General features: G+C 48.8%; 1 protein-coding gene across 1 annotated transcript in view; it reads left to right on the forward strand.

The window, feature by feature from the left end:
* The first annotated feature begins 643 nt into the window (after nt 1-643).
* The window catches only part of PDE9A (phosphodiesterase 9A), a 38,470-nt gene continuing 18,082 nt past the window's right edge, over nt 644-21,031 (forward strand). The window contains exons 1-8 of the mRNA XM_075337772.1: nt 644-681; nt 4,385-4,430; nt 4,570-4,638; nt 4,776-4,862; nt 5,160-5,264; nt 11,716-11,798; nt 12,114-12,270; nt 12,486-12,596. Coding sequence (XP_075193887.1) covers nt 644-681; nt 4,385-4,430; nt 4,570-4,638; nt 4,776-4,862; nt 5,160-5,264; nt 11,716-11,798; nt 12,114-12,270; nt 12,486-12,596 — 696 coding nt within the window. The remainder of the gene's footprint in view (nt 682-4,384; nt 4,431-4,569; nt 4,639-4,775; nt 4,863-5,159; nt 5,265-11,715; nt 11,799-12,113; nt 12,271-12,485; nt 12,597-21,031) is intronic.

Below are 21,031 nucleotides of genomic sequence, written 5' to 3' on the forward strand. Positions count from 1 at the left end.
ATCTGTACTGGGAGCAGTGGGGACCACAGGGATCTGTACTGGGAGCAGTGGAGACCGCAGAGATTTGTACTGGGAGCAGTGAGGACCGCAGGGATTTGTACTGGGAGCAGTGGGGAGCGCAGGAATCTGTACTGGGAGCAGTGGGGACCACAGGGATCTGTACTGGGAGCAGTGGGGACCACAGGGATCTGTACTGGGAGCAGTGGGGACTACAGGGATCTGTACTTGCAGCAGTGGGGACCGCAGGGATCTGTACAGCGAGCAGAGGGGGCCGCAGGGATCTGTACTGGGAGCAGTGGGGACAGCAGGGATCTGTGCTGGGAGCAGTGGAGACCGCAGGGATCTGTGCTGGGAGGAGTGGAGACCGCAGGGATCTGTGCTGGGAGGAGTGGAGACCGCAGGGATCTGTGCTGGGAGCAGTGGGGACTGCAGGGATCTGTACTGGGAGCAGTGGAGACCACAGGGATCTGTGCTGGGAGCAGTAGGCTACTGTGCTAGGACCGATTCTATTTAATCTCTTTATTAATGACCTTGTGGATGGGATTTATAGTAAAGTGTAATGCGGGCGTCACACGAGGCGATCTATCGTGCGATGCATCGTCGGGGTCACGGTTTTCGTGACGCACATCCGGCATCGCTTGCGATGTCGTCTCGTGTTACACCTCCGAGCAACGCTGACTCGTGAGTCGTGTTTAATTTAAAAAAATCTTGTAATTTTAATGGCGCCGGTTGTTCATCGTACCCGGGGCAGCACACATCACTCTGTGCCCGGGAACGATGAATACAGCTTACCTGCGTCCCGTGGCACTCGCCGGCTATCAGGAAGAAAGGAGGTGGGCGGGATGTTTACGTCCCGCTCATCTCCGCCCCTCCGCTTCTATTGGCCGCCTGCCGTGTGACGTCGCTTTGACGCCGAACGTCCCTCCCCCTTCAGGAAGTGGATGTTCGCCACCCACCTCGAGGTCGTCTGGGAGGTAAGTACGTGTGACGGCGGTTTAACGACTTTGTGCGCCACGGGCAACTAATTGCCAGTGACGCACAAACAACGGGGGTGGGTACGATCGCTCATGAAATCGCACGATAGATCGTATCGTGTCACGCCCGCATTAGTCTTTGCTGATGACACCAAACTATGTAGGATATTAAAAACTGATTCTGACCCTGACGGAGCTCTATAGTGTGACCGCTCTACAGTACAGAGCTCTATAGTGTGACCGCTCAACAGTACAGAGCTCTATAGTGTGACCTCTCTACAGTACAGAGCTCTATAGTGTGACCGCTCTACAGTACAGAGCTCTATAGTGTGACCGCTCAACAGTACAGAGCTCTATAGTGTGACCGCTCAACAGTACAGAGCTCTATAGTGTGACCTCTCTACAGCACAGAGCTCTATAGTGTGACCGCTCTACAGTACAGAGCTCTATAGTGTGACCGCTCAACAGTACAGAGCTCTATAGTGTGACTTCTCTACAGTACAGAGCTCTATAGTGTGACCGCTCTACAGTACAGAGATCTATAGTGTGACCGCTCTACAGTACAGAGCTCTATAGTGTGACCTCTCTACAGTACAGAGCTCTATAGTGTGACCTCTCTACAGTACAGAGCTTTATAGTGTGACCTCTCTACAGTACAGAGCTCTATAGTGTGACCGCTCTACAGTACAGAGATCTATAGTGTGACCTCTCTACAGTACAGAGCTCTATAGTGTGACCTCTCTACAGTACAGAGCTCTATAGTGTGACCGCTCTACAGTACAGAGCTCTATAGTGTGACCGCTCTACAGTACAGAGCTCTATAGTGTGACCTCTCTACAGTACAGAGCTCTATAGTGACCTCTCTACAGTACAGAGCTCTATAGTGTGACCTCTCTACAGTACAGAGCTCTATAGTGTGACCTCTATAGTACAGAGCTCTATAGTGTGACCTCTCTACAGTACAGAGCTCTATAGTGTGACCGCTCTACAGTACAGAGCTCTATAGTGTGACCGCTCTACAGTACAGAGCTCTATAGTGTGACCGCTCTACAGTACAGAGCTCTATAGTGTGACCGCTCTACAGTACAGGGCTCTATAGTGTGACCGCTCTACAGTACAGAGCTCTATAGTGTGACCTCTCTACAGTACAGAGCTCTATAGTGTGACCGCTCTACAGTACAGAGCTCTATAGTGTGACCTCTCTACAGTACAGAGCTCTATAGTGTGATCTCTCTACAGTACAGAGCTCTATAGTGTGACCTCTCTACAGTACAGAGCTCTATAGTGTGACCGCTCTACAGTACAGAGCTCTATAGTGTGACCGCTCTACAGTACAGAGCTCTATAGTGTGACCGCTCTACAGTACAGAGCTCTATAGTGTGACCGCTCTACAGTACAGAGCTCTATAGTGTGACCTCTCTACAGTACAGAGCTCTATAGTGTGACCTCTCTACAGTACAGAGCTCTATAGTGTGACCTCTCTACAGTACAGAGCTCTATAGTGTGACCTCTCTACAGTACAGAACTCTATAGTGTGACCTCTCTACAGTACAGAGCTCTATAGTGTGACCTCTCTACAGTACAGAGCTCTATAGTGTGACCTCTCTACAGTACAGAGCTCTATAGTGTGACCGCTCTACAGTACAGCGCTCTATAGTGTGACCTCTCTACAGTACAGAGCTCTATAGTGTGACCTCTCTACAGTACAAAGCTCTATAGTGTGACCGCTCTACAGTACAGAGCTCTATAGTGTGACCGCTCTACAGTACAGAGCTCTATAGTGTGACCTCTCTACAGTACAGAGCTCTATAGTGTGACCTCTCTACAGTACAGTGCTCTATAGTGTGACCTCTCTACAGTACAGAGCTCTATAGTGTGACCTCTCTACAGTACAGAGCTCTATAGTGTGACCGCTCTACAGTACAGAGCTCTATAGTGTGACCGCTCTACAGTACAGAGCTCTGCGGTGTTTGCACACTGTGTAGCAGATATGTAGCCACACCAGCACGGTTTCTATACACTGTGTCATGGATGTTATAGGCGTGAATTCTGTGTCCCTAGTAATGGTATACACCTTGTCTCATGGTGTAATGTATATTCTATACTGGGTTTGGTGGAAAATCGAGGTCGGCTGCTTATTAACCCTTCACCGCCAGAGCAGAATGGGAGAGGAATGAAGCACAACCAGTTTTCCCTTGGTTACTACCAATAGTGATGAGATGTAATACTTAGAGTCCGAGTGTAGAGACAGACAGGCAAAAAGATGTCCACACACAGGTAAGTGACCCACCATGAGACCCCGGAAAATCTTACAGGAAAGGGTGGTCTGTGTGCAGGTGTCATATAGAGAGTGCACCCGGCTGATCTCTGTACAGGTGTCATATAGAGAGTGCACCCGGCTGATCTCTGTACAGGTGTCCTATAGAGAGTGCACCCGGCTGATCTCTGTACAGGTGTCCTATAGAGAGTGCACCCGGCTGATCTCTGTGCAGGTGTCCTATAGAGAGTGCACCCGGCTGATCTCTGTGCAGGTGTCCTATAGAGAGTGCACCCGGCTGATCTCTGTGCAGGTGTCCTATAGAGAGTGCATCTGGCTGATCTCTGTGCAGGTGTCCTATAGAGAGTGCATCTGGCTGATCTCTGTGCAGGTGTCCTATAGAGTGGGCAGAGATGATTTCTGTCTCCCTTCAGTGCCCTCCTCTAGATTGGTTTTTAGAGATGTCTAAAGAGGAAAGCAGTCTCTGGAGGAAAGGGCAAAGCAGTCTAAATTCCTCAATCCCATCCGAATTCCCCTTTACCGCTCTAGGCCCCCTGTCCTCTTCAGGCTCTTCTATTGTCCATCAGATTCCAGATTCTTTGTGCCGGAATCCTCTGTTTCCTCTTGACACATTTGTCACCCCAGGCTCCTCAGTTCCCCAGACTCTTCCGTGACTTTTCTAGATACGTCTGTTTCTCCAAGGTCCTGTCCCCTCTAGACTTCTCTTTCTCCTCCAGTTAACTCTGTCTCCAAGCGTATTTGTCCCCTTCTCACTCCTCTGTCTTTTTTTATTGTCCTTTGTTCACCTACTGACCTCCATGTCCTTCCAAACTCCTCTGCCCCTCTCTGCATTCCTATGGTGGTGGATGAACTCCTACAGAAATAAGCATGGTAGCATAGTAAAACTCAACATGTCCTACAGTTGGCTGAGCCCACTGACATCTGCAATATCAGCCCGGCTTCCTCTCATCTGTGTGGAAGGTTGTGCTCATAACCATACAGATGGCATAGCCGGTGTGAGCTAAAAGCGCTGGTACAGCTGGAGAGAGCATATCCCCTGCAGTATGTTCAGTGGTGGAAGTTCATCTGATGTGCTGAGATGTCTTCTCCGTAACACAGGGCTCTATGGGTAACAATTGCTTCTCTCTTTCAGTGACAAAATAAAGAACTCAACCTGCAAAAGTCAAAGGTCCGAGGAGGTGAGGGCCAGTGTTCAGCTTATGCCACTACAGGGACCCCAAACAGGAGGGGTAGAGACTATACACCTCAGAAAACCTTGTAGAGTTAGGAGGGATGTCCTCTGGTTACATCTTATCTTCACCATATTCAATCTTTCAGATTCCTGAAGAGATTCTAGAAGCCCTGAAGAAGCCTACATTCAATGTGTGGTTAGTACAGGATCAGGAGGTAGGTGGTCTTCAGGAGAACCCTATATAGGGGGCCAATAGCAGGAGGTAATAGGAGAGTCTACACTTTCTATGACAGGCCAAGTGAGAAGTATTACACTTGTTGATGTTACAACCTTTACTGCCATGTCCCGACAGATGATGACCCTCTTGGAGCACATGTTCTACAGCCTGAATCTAGTGACACATTTTAAGATGGAACCGCCATCTCTTGAACAATTTCTGGTGAGCAGAGACAAATAGCTGATGATTTAGAGAATCCTCCATGTACAAAGCCGTGATAACGGTGAGGGTGGCATCAGAGGTCCGTGTCTGAATTCTTGATCTCTGTACTGCTCCATCCATCATAAACTTCAACATCATTAGCGATAGGTGTCAAAAGTTTACAAAATTCACTATAAAGCTTAGCCCTCAGAGCCCTCAAAACTTTGTGTGGACCTCACAATGAAGTTTTGAGGTCTTAGTCATTTTGTTGTCACCTTACTTGCTCTTTGCTTCCTCTCACTTGGTTCTCATTTTTAGCACAGTCTCCAGGATCACTACAGACAGAACCCCTTCCACAACTTCAGGCATTGCTTCTGCGTAACACAGATGATGTACAGCATGATTTGTCTATGCCATCTGCAGGTACGTGTCTACTCATTCACATACAACATCAAACTGGTAGAATAATAGTGGCAACTCCATCATTCACTGATCAGAAGACACCATGGTGAGAATCTTCTATGATGAGCCTCAAACACGAGACTTCTATGAGGTTACTCCTCTCTGCTGAGACTCCCCTATCATGAAATTCCTATAAGATGACTCTTTGAATTCAAAACTCGTCCACGATGAGACTCCTCCATGAGACTTCTCAATGATGATTCTCTTCTATAATGAGACTCTTCTGTGATGCATCTCCTCTATGATGAGCCTCAATGATTACATTATTCTATGAGATTCCTCCATGATGAGACTCCTCTATGAGGATTCTCTGCTATAATGACTCTTCTGTGATGCATCTCCTCTATGATGAGCCTCAATAATCACATTATTCTATGAGATTCCTCCATGATGAGACTCCTCTATGAGGATTCTCTGCTATGATGAGACTCTTTTGTGATGCATCTCCTCTATGATGAGCCTCAATGATTACATTATTCTATGAGATTAATCTGCGATGAGATTCCTATTTGCCAAGACTTTTCCATTTTGAGACTCTTCCATCTTGAGACTCCTTAATGATGAGGCTCAAACGTAAGACTCCTGTGTGCTAAGACTCCTCCATCATGAGAATCTTATCTTACATGATGAGACTCCTGTATGATGACCCTCAATCGTAAGACTCTTCTTTCATGAGACTCTTTGATGAGACACCTCTGCTGATATATACAAGAACAGACATTGGACCTTCATTAGGTGGTCCGGTATGTGAAGCACACCATTAATTGTCCTATTGAAGAGATAATACCTCGCTTCCAGCAACTGATAAATATCTAAAATGTAACTTATTGCATTGATTAAAATCTCGATGTCTCTCTTTACTGTTTTAATTTAGCTGTCAAAGTAATAACAGGAAAATTACTGAAGAAGCCAGAATATAGGAGCTGCTGCCCCACTAAGGTGGTATTCATCTATGAATGATAGCCATGCGGCTGATGTGGGGCTGCGCTGCCATCTGTAAAGCAATCAGTATTATTCAGAGAGAAGTAGACCGGAAGCGCATGCAGCACCGCGGACAAGTATTGTCCATATGACAGCAAATAAATGCTTAGAGATAATCACCACACAATGAAAGAAAAATACCGTATCATGTTATAGTCACCTCTCTGGTATTAGGTCGAAAACCACGCGTGGTATAAAAGAATACGATGGAGACAAAGTCCAAAGCCATACGTATAGCATCAAATCCCAACACGTGAGCAGTATCAGATCCCGAGATACGTGCGCATCCATAGATGTGCCCAATACAAAGCAGTGTTGTTGAGACAAAGTCCATAGACATCCCCAGTGTCAATAGCTGTGATGTAATTATCAGGGGTGTGCGACACTCTGGGGGGACCTCTGGTGAGTCTGGGACCAGAAGGTCACAGGCCCTTATTGCGCACAGGAGAGATAAGCTGCGCTCTACTACTAGAGGAACTGGTGCTCGGGAGAAAAAAGTAGTCCAATAATATAGAAAACCCCGGCACACAGATGGAGAAAAAGAGAATATCCAGTCAAGGTTGCTTTTAATATGCTGGTGTTTTATTCATGAAAAAATTCCATAACAGTCAGTGTGTAGCAATAAAAGGCAACGTAAGGTCCAACGTTTCGGCTCATATGGGAGCCTTCACCAGGGACATGAAATGATGTAAGTTATAGGAGGAGCACAAGACTATTAAGAATCCGAGGTTCAGGATGGAGTCAGGATAGAGGAATGTCCAGACAGTATTGAGGACGTGTTATGTAACATGTGGGGGCTCACATCTAGAGGATGCAATAAAGGCTAATGCAATAGATTATGAGGATGAGTCACATCAGGAGAGGGAAGCCTAAGGATTCCCTATGGGGCTCCCTCACTCTGACTACATGCTGCAATAGGCATTCCAGATTACCCTTGGTCTTTGCACCATTTCTGATTAGCCTTGTCATACACATGGGGCAATTCCCCTATTACATGGCCACGAAATACAATCCTTAGGCTTCCCTCTCCTGATGTGACTCATCCTCATAATCTATTGCATTAGCCTTTATTGCATCCTCTAGATGTGAGCCCCCACATGTTACATAACACGTCCTCAATACTGTCCGGACATTCCTCTATCCTGACTCCATCCTGAACCTCGGATTCTTAATAGTCTTGTGCTCCTCCTATAACTTACATCATTTCATGTCCCTGGTGAAGGCTCCCATATGAGCCGAAACGTTGGACCTTACATTGCCTTTTATTGCTACACACTGACTGTTATGGAATTTTTTCACGAATAAAACACCAGCATATTAAAAGCAACCTTGACTGGATATTCTCTTTTTCTCCATCTGTGTGCCGGGGTTTTCTATATTATTGTTCTATCTTATTGTGCACAGGTCTGCATCTTATGTTGAAGTGTATTTGCTTTGGTGCTGTAGGGGTTAAGAACTCTTTCCTATCTGGCTATCCTTTGGAGCCTGAATCTCAGGTGCAGCTCTTTTGTGACCACACCCTTTGCTATAAATAGTCACGTGTCTTAACTTCTGATGTCGGTTATAGATTCTCACAACTTCGCTGATCACTTTGGAAGGAGCCTGTCTTTGGAAGAACCCTGAAGCTTCATAACAATTGCAGTTGTGGTGTTAGTTGCTAGGAGTGTTTTTCCTTTTGTGTCTATTTCCCCCTGTCTGTCTTCCTACCCTTGTGTTGAATTATTGTAGAGGTGGGTGTAGTGCTCTTGCCGGCCTTCTCACTAGCCAGGGTAAGTTCAGGGCAAGCGAGGGCCTAGGCATATGATCGGCGGCTGGGTCAAAGAACCTGTAAATGGACAACAGAAAATGCAGGGATCAGCCTCAGGTGAGTACAGAAAGTGACCCTGCTACCCTCTCCCTAGCGCCAGGGCCCACTGTTGTATCGTGCTCCCGCTGTACCCTGTTGTCGCAGCACTCGCTGGGGGCACCCCGCTAGTCACTAAGTAACATTATAACCGAAACTTCTTTTTTTTCCCCATGAACCTTAAAATGGATCCTGTGGAGGAACAAGTGCAGAAACTCTCCCTTGGTCTGGCATACCTGCGATCCAGGGTTTTGCAGCCACAGCAGTGGGCCATGGGTCTGGTAGCCAGCTATACTATACCTGAACCCAAGGTGGCGCTCCCATACAGATATTGGGAGGGTGGGATAAGAATTTTTGTTTTCTGTGAAGCCTACAAGCTTTAGTTTAACCCCTTTTCCCCAGACCATGGTTTTCACCTTAATGACCAGACTGTTTTTTGAAATTGTGACCAGCGTCACTTTATGAGGCTATAGCTCTGGAGCTTCATCGGATCCCGCTGATTCTGACATCACTTTTCGTGACATATTGGACTTCATGATAGCGGTAACTTTAAGACCATATTTTTTGCATTTGTGAAAATATCGGAAACTTGGAGAAAATTTTACGATTTTCAAACTTTGAAAATTTCTCCCCATAAATGTGAAAGATGTCACACAAAATAGTTACTAAATCCCATCCCCCGCTCGTCACTTTACATCAGCGCAATTTTTGAAACATTTTTTGGTTAGGAAGTCAGAAGGGGTCAAAGTTCATCATCAATTTCTCATTTTTCCAGCAAAACTTACAAAACCATTTTCTTGGGACCACGTCACTTGTAAAGTGACTTTGGCCTCTCAAAGTGACAGAAAATACCCAAAAGTGACCCTATTCTAAAAATGGCCCAACTCACACTGCTCAAATCCAAGAAGTTTATTAACCCTTCAGGTGCTTCACAGGTACCAAAGAAATGTGGAAGGAAAAATGAAAATTGTACTTTTTCCACAAAAATATTAGTTTAGCCATAAAATTTTGCCTTTTCACAAGAGTAACAGGAAAAATGCACCATCAAATGTATTGTGCTATTTCTGCTAAGTACGCTGATACCTCAAATGTGATAGATAAATTGTTTGGGCGCACAGCAGGGCTCGGAAGGGAAGGAGCGCTATTAGACCTTTTGAAAGCAAAATTAGCTGGAAAATTAGGAATTCTCCCCCCATGGGACATCCCTCAAAGCTACATGGGCTTGAGTTAGGCCTCTGGAGGTAATGTCCATACAGTAACCTCCTCACATGGGACTTCCCTCCAAGCTGCATGGGCTCGGGTGAGGCTTCCAGAGGTAATGTCTGTACAGTGACCTCCTCACATGGGACGTCCCTCCAAGCTGCATAGGCTCGAGTGAGACCTTCTGAAGTAATGTCGGTACAGTGACCCCCTCACATGGGACGTCCCTCCAAGCTGCATGGGCTCGGGTGAGGCTTCCAGAGGTAATGTCTGTACAGTGACCTCCTCACATGGGACGTCCCTCCAAGCTGCATAGGCTCGAGTGAGACCTCCTGGAGTAATGTCGGTACAGTGACCCCCTCACATGAGATGTCTCTCCAAACTGCATGGGCTCGGGTGAGGCCTCCGGAGGTAATGTCAGTACAGTAACCTCCTCACATGGGACTTCCCTCCAAGCTGCATGGGCTCGGGTAAGGCTTCCAGAGGTAATGTCAGTACAGTAACCTCCTCACATGAGATGTCTCTCCAAGCTGCATGGGCTCAGGTGAGGCCTCCAGAGGTAATGTTGGTACAGTAACCTCCTCACATGGGACGTCCCTCCAAGCTGCGTGGGCTCAAGTGAGGCCTCCGGAGGTAATGTCTGTACAGTAATCTCCACTCATGGGACGTCCCTCCAAGCTGCTTGGGTTCGGGTGAGGCCTCTGGAGCTAATGTCGGTACAGTAACCCCCTTCCAGAGAGTCATGGTTTTATGAGACCTCTACTGGAAATAATGATCAATACGTATTACAAGACACATGGACACTCAAGAAATGGAGTTCATTACAACACCAACATCTCCTTTACCCTCTTGGATACATACTGGAAAAACTGGCTTTTGAGAGCAGGGTCATTCCACAGAGTCCACGGACCAGCACCGAAATTCGGCGGCAATAGTCCTCTGCCGGCCGACTCCCCTGGTGCAGTGAACAAATTTTAGACTCTTATAAAGATAATTTATCTGGATCATCATAGATGACACAGAGTGCTGAGAAAAACCTGTCCACTGATAAAACGGCCTGTGACTAAGGCAAGGAAAAAGCGCACGCTTGTGGGTCCTCACTCAACATCGAGACCACAATTCCCACCCGCTGCACCTCATTACCAGAGGAGTGGGGACGTAGATGAAAGTAGAACTTACATGTTTCTCTAAAAGCAACAATCCGGCTGTGCTCCCTGAAAAGCTTTCCAGGAGGGGCAGTTGGGTTCTGATGATCCAGTGACCAGGGCTGATAGCTCCGGGGTGGTGGACTGGGCTTGCTGATGTACCGCCCCTTTAATTCAGCCACCTGCAGAGACAAGGTCTTCAATTGTCTCACTAATGCAGCAACCAGGTCAATGCTGAAATGTAAGTATGGCCAACTATAATGTCAGAATTCACCAAAATCACTTAGGCTAGTTTCACACTTGCGTTGTGTGGCATCCGACGCATTGCATTGTGTGACAAATGTAACGGATGCGTTGCATGTAGTGGCACAACTGATGCGACGGATCCTGCAAAACAACGCAATCCAATCCAGCTTTTTTTTTTCAGTGATTTACTCAGCTGAGCATGCTCAGTTGTGTAAAGACGGATGCGTCACAGGCATCCATCAAATGACGGATTTCGCCGGATTCCGCCACCATAGGCTTCCATTATAAAAACGACAAGACGCCGATGGAATCTTGCACATTGCGTTTTTTACCACTCTGGGAAGCGCAGAGAAACGCTACATGCTGCGTTCTTTCCGCCCGGCGGATGTAATGCAGCGTCGGCCGGCGGATACAACACAAGGCCATCTGTCGCAATGCGTCGTCAATACAAGTGTATGGGAAACAGGGAACGTCCGTTAACGGATTGCGCTGTTTCCCAAAGCGGCGGATTGTGACGGGTGCCAAACAACGCAAGTGTGAAAGTACCCTTACATTAACCCACACTATTAAACAAATGCACTGAGCTGGTGGATTATTGACAATAAAGCCATCCTTATTAATGAGGCGTTAGATCGGACATGTAGGTCTGTCCAGCACAATACACAGTCTTCTTGGGTCCTGAACAAAAAATCCTGACGCGGTTGCACTTAGATATTAGTCAGATCCGAACAATACTAAATGTGACATATATTTACTACCAATATTAACAATAAAGTGCTTGTGCTATTACACTGTGATGCGGTATAACCATTATCAGCGATACGTTGCTATATACACGATGTTTACCTTGAGTATTGTACCATCAGACAGAGTATCAGCATCTGCAATGTGAACAGAGCCTGACGCCACCATGACAATCTTTAACGTTTGTGCAAACCTGCTTGTGACACCATGTTGATGTGTAACAATATTGCTATATATCGTTAATATCTTCCAGGAGCTTCTTTCTCCAGAGGACATGGTAACTCTGATGGTGGCAGCCCTCTGTCATGACGTCGACCATCCTGGCCTCAACAACAAGTGAGTTGGTGGAGATAGGTGGCATTTTTGCTTTGGGGTTAGCCCTCTCCGCAGCACGTCTCGAGGTGTTCATGTTGGAGCCACCATTGTTGCATATTACTCCATCAGACGCTGCCATACAAAGCCCAGATATGGAGTTTCCCCGACTCGCAGGTTCTGTCCCTCGGGGGCATCTCCAACAGTCTGGGCGCCCACGTGACATATCACATATCTCATCCTGGAGATGGGGGTGTTGCTATGACAACTGATCACCCTCCACTACCCCTGTGGTGAGCGCGGGTCCACGTTAAGTGATACTCTCTCCTCTGCTCACAGTTATCAGGTTAATGCCCACACAGAGTTGGCATCCAGATACCAGAATATCTCGCCTCTGGAGAATCATCACTGTGCCATCACCATGGAGATCCTGAGCCGGGCACCATGTAATATATTCCACCACATGGATCCAGAGGAGGCCAAGAAAATCCTTGAGGTGAGTCTGAAACGTAATCCAGAGGGGTGGACCTACCACGTGTGCGGCTGTACAGGGGTCTGGGAGAGAGGGCCACATCTCTATTGTATGTGCTGATGAATTACTGGTGCTCTACGCAGAGCTGGTGGGAAATGTTCCCATCTACTAGCACTGCAGGGGCCGACATATGGTCATTTCCTCCCCGGTTCGGATAATGGCCTGTATTCTCTTTTTAGGGCATCACAGAGTTGATCCTGGTCACAGACATGGTCCATCACCCCCAGATCCTACGGTCCTTACAAGATGCCCAAAACTTCAGCTTCTCCAACAAAGATCACCTGACTCTGGTGAGGAGCAGCTCTTGTGGCGGCCCGTGGCCCTGCCATGTCCATTGTTTGTCTTCTTAATCATTATTGATCATTGGGCACAAGTGTCCTACAAATTGTTCACTAGTGCCGTGTCTCCATGCCATCTATTGCACCATCGGCCATTATGAGCATTCGGAGGTGAAGGGATGAGGCCTCAGATTCAGCTCATTTCAAGTGTTAGATGTCAGTTTCATTCAGTTTTTTTTTATCCAAACTGAAGAATTGTTTATAGTGGACATTAGTGGTGCGCGCTGTTTGTGGTGCGCGCTGTTTATGGGGCATGTCTCTATGGTGTGTGCTCTTTATGGTACATGTCCTTATGGTGTGTGCTCTTTATGGGGCACGCTATTTTTGGTAAATGCTCTTTATGGCGCGTGCTCTTTATATTCGCTCTTGTTTTGGTAATTGATCTTTATGGTGCGCTCTGTTTATGGTGCGTGATTTTATGGTGAGCTTTCTGCAAAGCACTCTATAGCGCGTGCTCTGTGTGGCACGTGCTCTGTGCGGCGCCTGCTCTGTGCGGCGCCTGCTCTGTGCGGCGCCTGCTCTATGTGGCGCGTGCGCTTTGCGGCGTGTGCTTTTTTTTGAGAGATCAAGCAAAAATAAAATTGTGCACATGGAATTAATAATAGTACAGTTTGGAATTTTTAGTGCTGTAGTGCACATTTAGTGCTGGCTTTCTTGTTTTTTTCTTTGTTGAATTGGTCGGTGGCTGACCCCCACCTTGCTGTGCACCCCAATTTGGATTGTATTCCATCTGTTTTTGATTTTGGCAATTGGTGGCTGTTCACATTCAGTCATCAGGCCCTGTCCACAGGCTATTTACTTTAAGCAGCATTTGCTTGGGCCTCTCCCGTCCACAGCCATGATTCAGTCATGTTTTCAGCGTAAAAAAACTGGGGAAAACGGGTTTTATGCCGCGCTAAGAGACCACAAGCATAAATATAATAATTTGTTCTTTTATTTAGGTCATTCCAACGCGTTTTGGAGAATCACCTGCCTCCTTCCTCAGTTTCTTTTCCCTGAGGAGGGAGGCAGATGAGTCTCCGAAACGCGTTGGAATGACCTAAATAAAAGAACAAATTATATTTATGCTTGTGGTCTCTTAGCGCGGCATAAAACCCGTTTTCCCCAGTTTTTTTACGCTGAAAATTTGTTCTGTAATGGGGCCGCTGCTGAACCACCTAAGCGCTCATCCACGTCTGCAAAGGGGTTGTGACTGGCACAATCCTGCCAGGTGAGTGCATTGCCTTTTTCTTTTTTCACCCTGTAAACCGGGTAAGACCCTATTGCGCCTTTTTCTCTCCTATCACAGCATGATCCAGTCATGGGTACGGGATTGAAAAGAAGGGAATTTTGTTACTTACCGTAAATTCCTTTTCTTCTAGCTCTTATTGGGAGACCCAGACGATTGGGTGTATAGCACTGCCTCCGGAGGCCACACAAAGCAATTACACTAAAAAGTGTAAGGCCCCTCCCCTTCTGGCTATACACCCCCAGTGGGATCACTGGCTCACCAGTTTTAGTGCAAAAGCAAGAAGGAGGAAAGCCAATAACTGGTTTAAACAAATTCACTCCGAGTAACATCGGAGAACTGAAAACCGTTCAACATGAACAACATGTGTACCCGCAAACAAACCAAAAATCCCGAAGGACAACAGGGCGGGTGCTGGGTCTCCCAATAAGAGCTAGAAGAAAAGGAATTTACGGTAAGTAACAAAATTCCCTTCTTCTTCGGCGCTCTATTGGGAGACCCAGACGATTGGGACGTCCAAAAGCTGTCCCTGGGTGGGTAAAGAAATACCTCATGTTAGAGCTGCAAGACAGCCCTCCCCTACGGGGAGGCAACTGCCGCCTGCAGGACTCTTCTACCTAGGCTGGCGTCCGCCGAAGCATAGGTATGCACCTGATAATGTTTGGTGAAAGTGTGCAGACTCGACCAGGTAGCTGCCTGGCACACCTGTTGAGCCGTAGCCTGGTGTCGCAATGCCCAGGACGCACCCACGGCTCTGGTAGAATGGGCCTTCAGCCCTGATGGAACCGGAAGCCCAGCAGAACGGTAGGCTTCAAGAATTGGTTCTTTGATCCATCGAGCCAGGGTGGCCTTAGAAGCCTGCGACCCTTTGCGCTTACCAGCGACAAGGACAAAGAGTGCATCCAAACGGCGCAGGGGCGCCGTGCGGGAAATGTAGATTCTGAGTGCTCTCACCAGATCTAACAAATGTAAATCCTTCTCATACCGATGAACTGCATGAGGACAAAACGAAGGCAAAGAGATATCCTGATTAAGATGAAAAGAGGATACCACCTTCGGGAGAAACTCCTGAATGGGGCGCAGCACTACCTTGTCCTGGTGGAAGACCAGGAAGGGAGCCTTGGAAGACAGCGCTGCTAGCTCAGACACTCTCCGAAGAGATGTGATCGCTACTAGAAAAGTCACTTTCTGTGATAGTCTAGAGAGTGAAACCTCCCTCAGAGGCTCGAAGGGCGGCTTCTGGAGGGCAACTAGTACCCTGTTCAGATCCCATGGATCCAACGGCCGCTTGTACGGGGGTACAATATGGCAAACCCCCTGCAGGAACGTGCGCACCTTAGGAAGGCGTGCCAAACGCCTCTGAAAAAAGACGGATAGCGCCGAGACTTGTCCTTTAAGGGAGCCGAGCGACAAACCTTTTTCTAACCCAGATTGCAGGAAAGAAAGAAGGGTAGGTAATGCAAATGGCCAGGGAGACACTCCCTGAGCAGAGCACCAGGATAAGAATATCCTCCACGTTCTGTGGTAGATCTTAGCAGACGTGGGCTTCCTAGCCTGTCTCATGGTGGCAACGACCCCTTGGGATAAGCCTGAAGACGCTAGGATCCAGGACTCAATGGCCACACAGTCAGGTTCAGGGCCGCAGAATTCCGATGGAAAAACGGCCCTTGGGACAGTAAGTCTGGTCGGTCTGGTAGTGCCCACGGTTGGCCGACCGTGAGATGCCACAGATCCGGATACCACGCCCTCCTCGGCCAGTCTGGAGTGACGAGTATGACGCGTCTGCAGTCGGATCTGATCTTGCGTAGCACTCTGGGCAAGAGTGCCAGAGGTGGAAACACATAAGGGAGCCGGAACTGCGACCAATCTTGCACTAGGGCGTCTGCTGCTAGAGCTCTTTGATCGCGAGACCGTGCCATGAAGGTTGGGACCTTGTTGTTGTGCCGGGACGCCATTAGGTCGACGTCCGGCCTTCCCCATCGGCGACAGATTTCCTGAAACACGTCCGGGTGAAGGGACCATTCCCCTGCGTCCATGCCCTGGCGACTGAGGAAGTCTGCTTCCCAGTTTTCTACGCCGGGGATGTGAACTGCGGATATGGTGGAGGCCGTGGCTTCCACCCACATCATAATGCGCCGGACTTCCTGGAAGGCTTGCCGACTGCGTGTCCCCCCTTGGTGATTGATGTATGCCACCGCTGTGGAGTTGTCCGATTGAATTCGGATCTGCTTCCCTTCCAGCCACTGCTGGAAGGCTAGTAGGGCAAGAAACACTGCTGATTTCCAGAACATTGATCTGAAGGATGGACTCCTGCTGAGTCCACGTACCCTGAGCCCTGTGGTGGAGAAACACTGCTCCCCACCCTGACAGACTCGCGTCTGTCGTGACCACCGCCCAGGACGGTGGTAGGAAGGATCTTCCCTGTGATAATGAGGTGGAAAGGAGCCACCACTGCAGAGAGTCCTTGGCCGTCTGGGAAAGGGAGACTTTCCTGTCCAGGGATGTTGACTTCCCGTCCCATTGGCGGAGAATGTCCCATTGAAGTGGACGCAGATGAAACTGCGCAAACGGAACCGCCTCTATTGCCGCCACCATCTTCCCGAGGAAGTGCATGAGGCGTCTTAAGGAGTGCGACTGACTTTGAAGGAGAGCCTGCACCCCAGTCTGTAGAGACCGCTGCTTGTCCAGCGGAAGCTTCACTATCGCTGAGAGAGTATGAAACTCCATGCCAAGATACGTTAGTGATTGGGTCGGTGACAGATTTGACTTTGGGAAGTTGATGATCCACCCGAACGCCTGGAGAGTCTCCAGTGCAAAATTCAGGCTGAGTTGGCATGCCTCCTGAGAGGGTGCCTTGACCAGTAGATCGTCCAAGTAAGGGATCACAGAGTGTCCGTGAGAGTGCAAGACTGCTACCACTGCTGCCATGATCTTGGTGAACACCCGAGGGGCTGTCGCCAGACCAAATGGCAGAGCCACGAACTGAAGATGGTCGTCTCCTATCACGAAGCGTAGAAAGCGTTGGTGCTCCGTAGCAATCGGCACGTGGAGATAAGCATCTTTGATGTCTATTGATGCTAGGAAATCTCCTTGGGACATTGAGGCAATGACTGAGCGGAGGGATTCCATCCGGAACCGCCTGGCGTTCACATGCTTGTTGAGCAGTTTTAGGTCCAGAACAGGACGGAAGGAGCCGTCCTTTTTTGGAACCACAAAGAGATTGGAGTAAAATCCTCGCCCCCGTTCCTGAGGGGGGACGGGGATCACGACTCCTTCTGCTCTTAGAGAGTCCACCGCCTGCAGCAGGGCATCTGCTCGGTTGGGGTGTGGGGAGGTTCTGAAGAACCGAAGTGGAGGCCGAGAACTGAACTCGATTCTGTACCCGCGAGACAAAATGTCTGTTACCCACCGGTCTTTGACCTGTGACAGCCAAATGTCGCAAAAGCGGGAGAGCCTGCCACCGACCGAGGATGCGGAGGGAGGAGGCCGAAAGTCATGAGGTAGCCACCTTGGAAGCGGTTCCTCCGTTTGCTTTCCTGGGGCGTGAGTGAGCCCGCCAGGAATCTGAGCTCCCTTGTCCTTTCTGAGTCGTTTTTGACGAGGAGAATTGGGCCTTGCCCGAGCCTCGAAAGGACCGAAACCTCGACTGCCACTTTTTCTGTTGAGGTTTACTTGCTCTGGGCTGTGGCAAGGAAGAGTCCTTACCCTTGGACTGTTTTATGATTTCAGCCAATGGCTCACCAAACAGTCTGTCTCTAGATAATGGCAAGCTGGTTAAGCATTTTTTGGAACCAGCATCTGCTTTCCAGTCCTTTAACCATAAGGCTCTGCGCAAAACCACAGAATTGGCGGCCGCCATAGAGGTACGGCTCGTAGATTCTAGGACAGCATTGATAGCATAGGTCGCAAACGCAGACATTTGCGAAGTTAGGGACGCCACCTGCGGTACTGCTGGATGCATGATAGCATCCACCTGTGCCAGACCAGCTGAAATAGCTTGGAGTGCCCACACGGCCGCGAATGCTGGAGCAAACGACGCGCCGATAGCTTCATAGACAGATTTCAACCAAAGGTCCATCTGTCTGTCGTTGGCATCTTTAAGTGAAGCGCCATCCTCTACTGCGACTATAGATCTAGCCGCAAGCTTGGAAATTGGGGGATCCACCTTTGGACACTGGGTCCAGCGTTTGGCCACTTCAGAGGGAAAAGGATAACGGGTATCCTTAGAACGTTTAGAGAAACGCTTGTCTGGATGAGCGTCGTGCTTCTGGATTGATTCTCTGAAGTCAGAGTGGTCCAAAAAAGCACTTAATTTACGCTTGGGATACAGGAAATGGAACTTCTCCTGCTGTGCAGCTGCCTCCTCTGCTGAAGGAGCTGGTGGAGAAATATCCAACAGTCTATTAATCGCCGATATAAGGTCATTAACCATGGCGTCACCATCAGGGGCATCCAGATTGAGAGGGGCCTCAGGATTAGAATCCTGATCACCGTCCTCAGTCTCATCACAGAGAGACTCTTCTCGCTGAGACCCTGAGCAGTGTGATGACGTCGAGGGTCTTTCCCAGCGAGCTCGCTTAGGCTGCCTGGGACTGTCATCTGAGTCAGAGACTTCAGCTTGTGATGCTTGAGACCCCCTTGAAGTACGGATTAGTTCCAACTGAGGGGGACCGGAGAGCATAGACACAGCAGTGTCCATGGTCTGAGGAACTGGCCTGGCCTGCAAGGTCTCCAGGATTTTTGTCATAGTCACAGACATTTTATCAGCAAACACTGCAAAGTCTGTCCCCGTCACCGGGGCAGGGTTCACAGGCGTCTCTGCCTGGGCTACCACCACAATAGGCTCTGGCTGACGAAGTGCCACTGGGACTGAACATTGCACACAATGTGAGTCATTGGAGCCTGCCGGTAGATCAGCCCCACATGCAGTACAAACAGTGTACACAGCCCGTGCCTTGGCAGCCTTGCGTTTTGCGGATGACATGTTGCTGCCTCCTCAGAGCAGTACAGGGTGTCCAGCCAAGAAGCGACCTTACAGTGCACTATATAAATATATATTATATATATATATATATATATATATATATATGGTACCAAGAAAAAAGTACACTAATATAACACTGAGGCACTAGAGGGGCCAGCACTACTGTGCTGCTTACTGCCCGCTTAGGAGCGGTGTGTGGTCGCCAGAAATCCCTCTAGTCTGGGTCTCCCAGAGCCTGCTGCCTTTCCCCAGCCAGACCGCATGTGTAATGGCTGCCGGCGTCCTTGTGGAGAGGGGGGGCGGGCCCTGGGCGTACACCGACGAAGAGCGGGAAGTCTGCTTCCCCCTGTGCCTAGTGAGAGGGCTGGAGCATGTAAATAAAGCTCCAGCCCTCGGCGCTGTCAATTGAGCAGCGTCTCTCCCCTACCCTGATTGACAGGGTGGGGGCGGGAACGAAGCGGCGCTAGGCCGCAGAAGCCGGGGGCTAAAGTTAAAAGCGCCGCCGCCGTAAAAGCGCGGTCGGCGCAAAGTCCCCGGCGCACTACAAGTCGCAGCTGCGCCGCCGCTCCAGGAGCGGTCGGGCGCAGTAGTTCCCAACATGTAACGTCACTCAGCAAAGCTGCAGTGACCTAACCCCAGCGCACAGCGCTACTGTCCCCGGCGCACTATAACGCTCAGCAAGCCTTGAGAGTGTCCGTGCCTGCCGGGGACACAGAGTACCTGAAAGTTGCAGGGCCTTGTCCCTGAACGGCACTCCCGCTCCAAATCCAGCAGGTTCTCTGGGTCTGTGGATGGAGCCCGGCCCCAGGGCTTGGGGGCCGGCAAGATCCCACTTCCACAGAGCCCTCCAGGGGATGTGGAAGGAAAACAGCATGTGGGCTCCAGCCTCTGTACCAGCAATAGGTACCTCAACCTTACAAGCACCACCGCGGGTGAGAAGGGAGCATGCTGGGGGCCCCATATGGGCCCTCTTTTCTTCCATCCGATATAGCCAGCAGCTACTGCTGACTACAAACAGTGGAGCTATGCGTGGATGTCTGACCTCCTTCGCACAAAGCAGAAAACTGGTGAGCCAGTGATCCCACTGGGGGTGTATAGCCAGAAGGGGAGGGGCCTTACACTTTTTAGTGTAATTGCTTTGTGTGGCCTCCGGAGGCAGTGCTATACACCCAATCGTCTGGGTCTCCCAATAGAGCGCCGAAGAAAGACCAAGTAAGTGCTGCTAAGAACAGTTCTACTATTTCATATGTGAGGCCGTATGGCACATTTTTCATAAAAATATTTTAGAGTAGGACTGCCCCAAAGAGATTTGCCGTGACGTGGCGGGGGGCTCAAGAAATTGCAATTTGCCAAAAATCTCAAACTATAATAAGTACAGTTTGGATTTTTTTAGTGCTGTAGTGCACATTTAGTGCTGGATAGCTTGTTTTTTCTTCATGGAATTAATAATGTATAATAATAATAACATAAAACAGCTTTTTTCAATATAGATGTAAAATCCACAGGTAAAAAAAAGTGAGTCAGATGGCGCTGCCACATAGGAAGAGTGCCGATAACATATGATGCTCCTATGTGATAGTACAACAGATATCTGTATACAGTATATATCTGGGTTATTGGCTGGATACAGAGACAACACAAGTAACAATATAAAGTGGATGGCCGAGCGCGGCAAAGGAGTAAGAAATAAACAACCATGACGACAAAGTACGAAGTGGCGACTCCTCTGCTCCGAGCCTTTTTCGGGGGTGGGGAGTCACACCATGAGGGGAGACAAATATAGAAACGTTGTCAATAATTCAGCACAAGTCGTGGGTAATAAAGCAAGTAGCCAGCAATCACTGGCACATAAGACGCTGATGTAATAAGTACAGACACATCGGCATCGCCAACAAGAAGACACATGAGCGCTGGCAGAATCACGGGGAGGGCTGCGGTGTCACCGGGAGATAGACACAGCAGAGTACCTGGGAACACCAGAGAAAATCACTCAATTGTGTGGGAAGACATGCAAATATCGTGATATAAAAACACAATGGTGCACACTGATCAAAAATGGTGTATGGAGCAGAGCGAGGGGGAGAAGGCACAGTCATTTAGAGATGATAGAGATGGAGGGGTCTCAGTCAGCCAGGGGTGATGCAGGGGGAGGGGTCTCAGTCAGCCAGGGGTGAT

The sequence above is a fragment of the Anomaloglossus baeobatrachus genome, chromosome 2 (assembly GCF_048569485.1).
Source record: "Anomaloglossus baeobatrachus isolate aAnoBae1 chromosome 2, aAnoBae1.hap1, whole genome shotgun sequence".
Lineage (NCBI taxonomy): Eukaryota > Metazoa > Chordata > Amphibia > Anura > Aromobatidae > Anomaloglossus > Anomaloglossus baeobatrachus.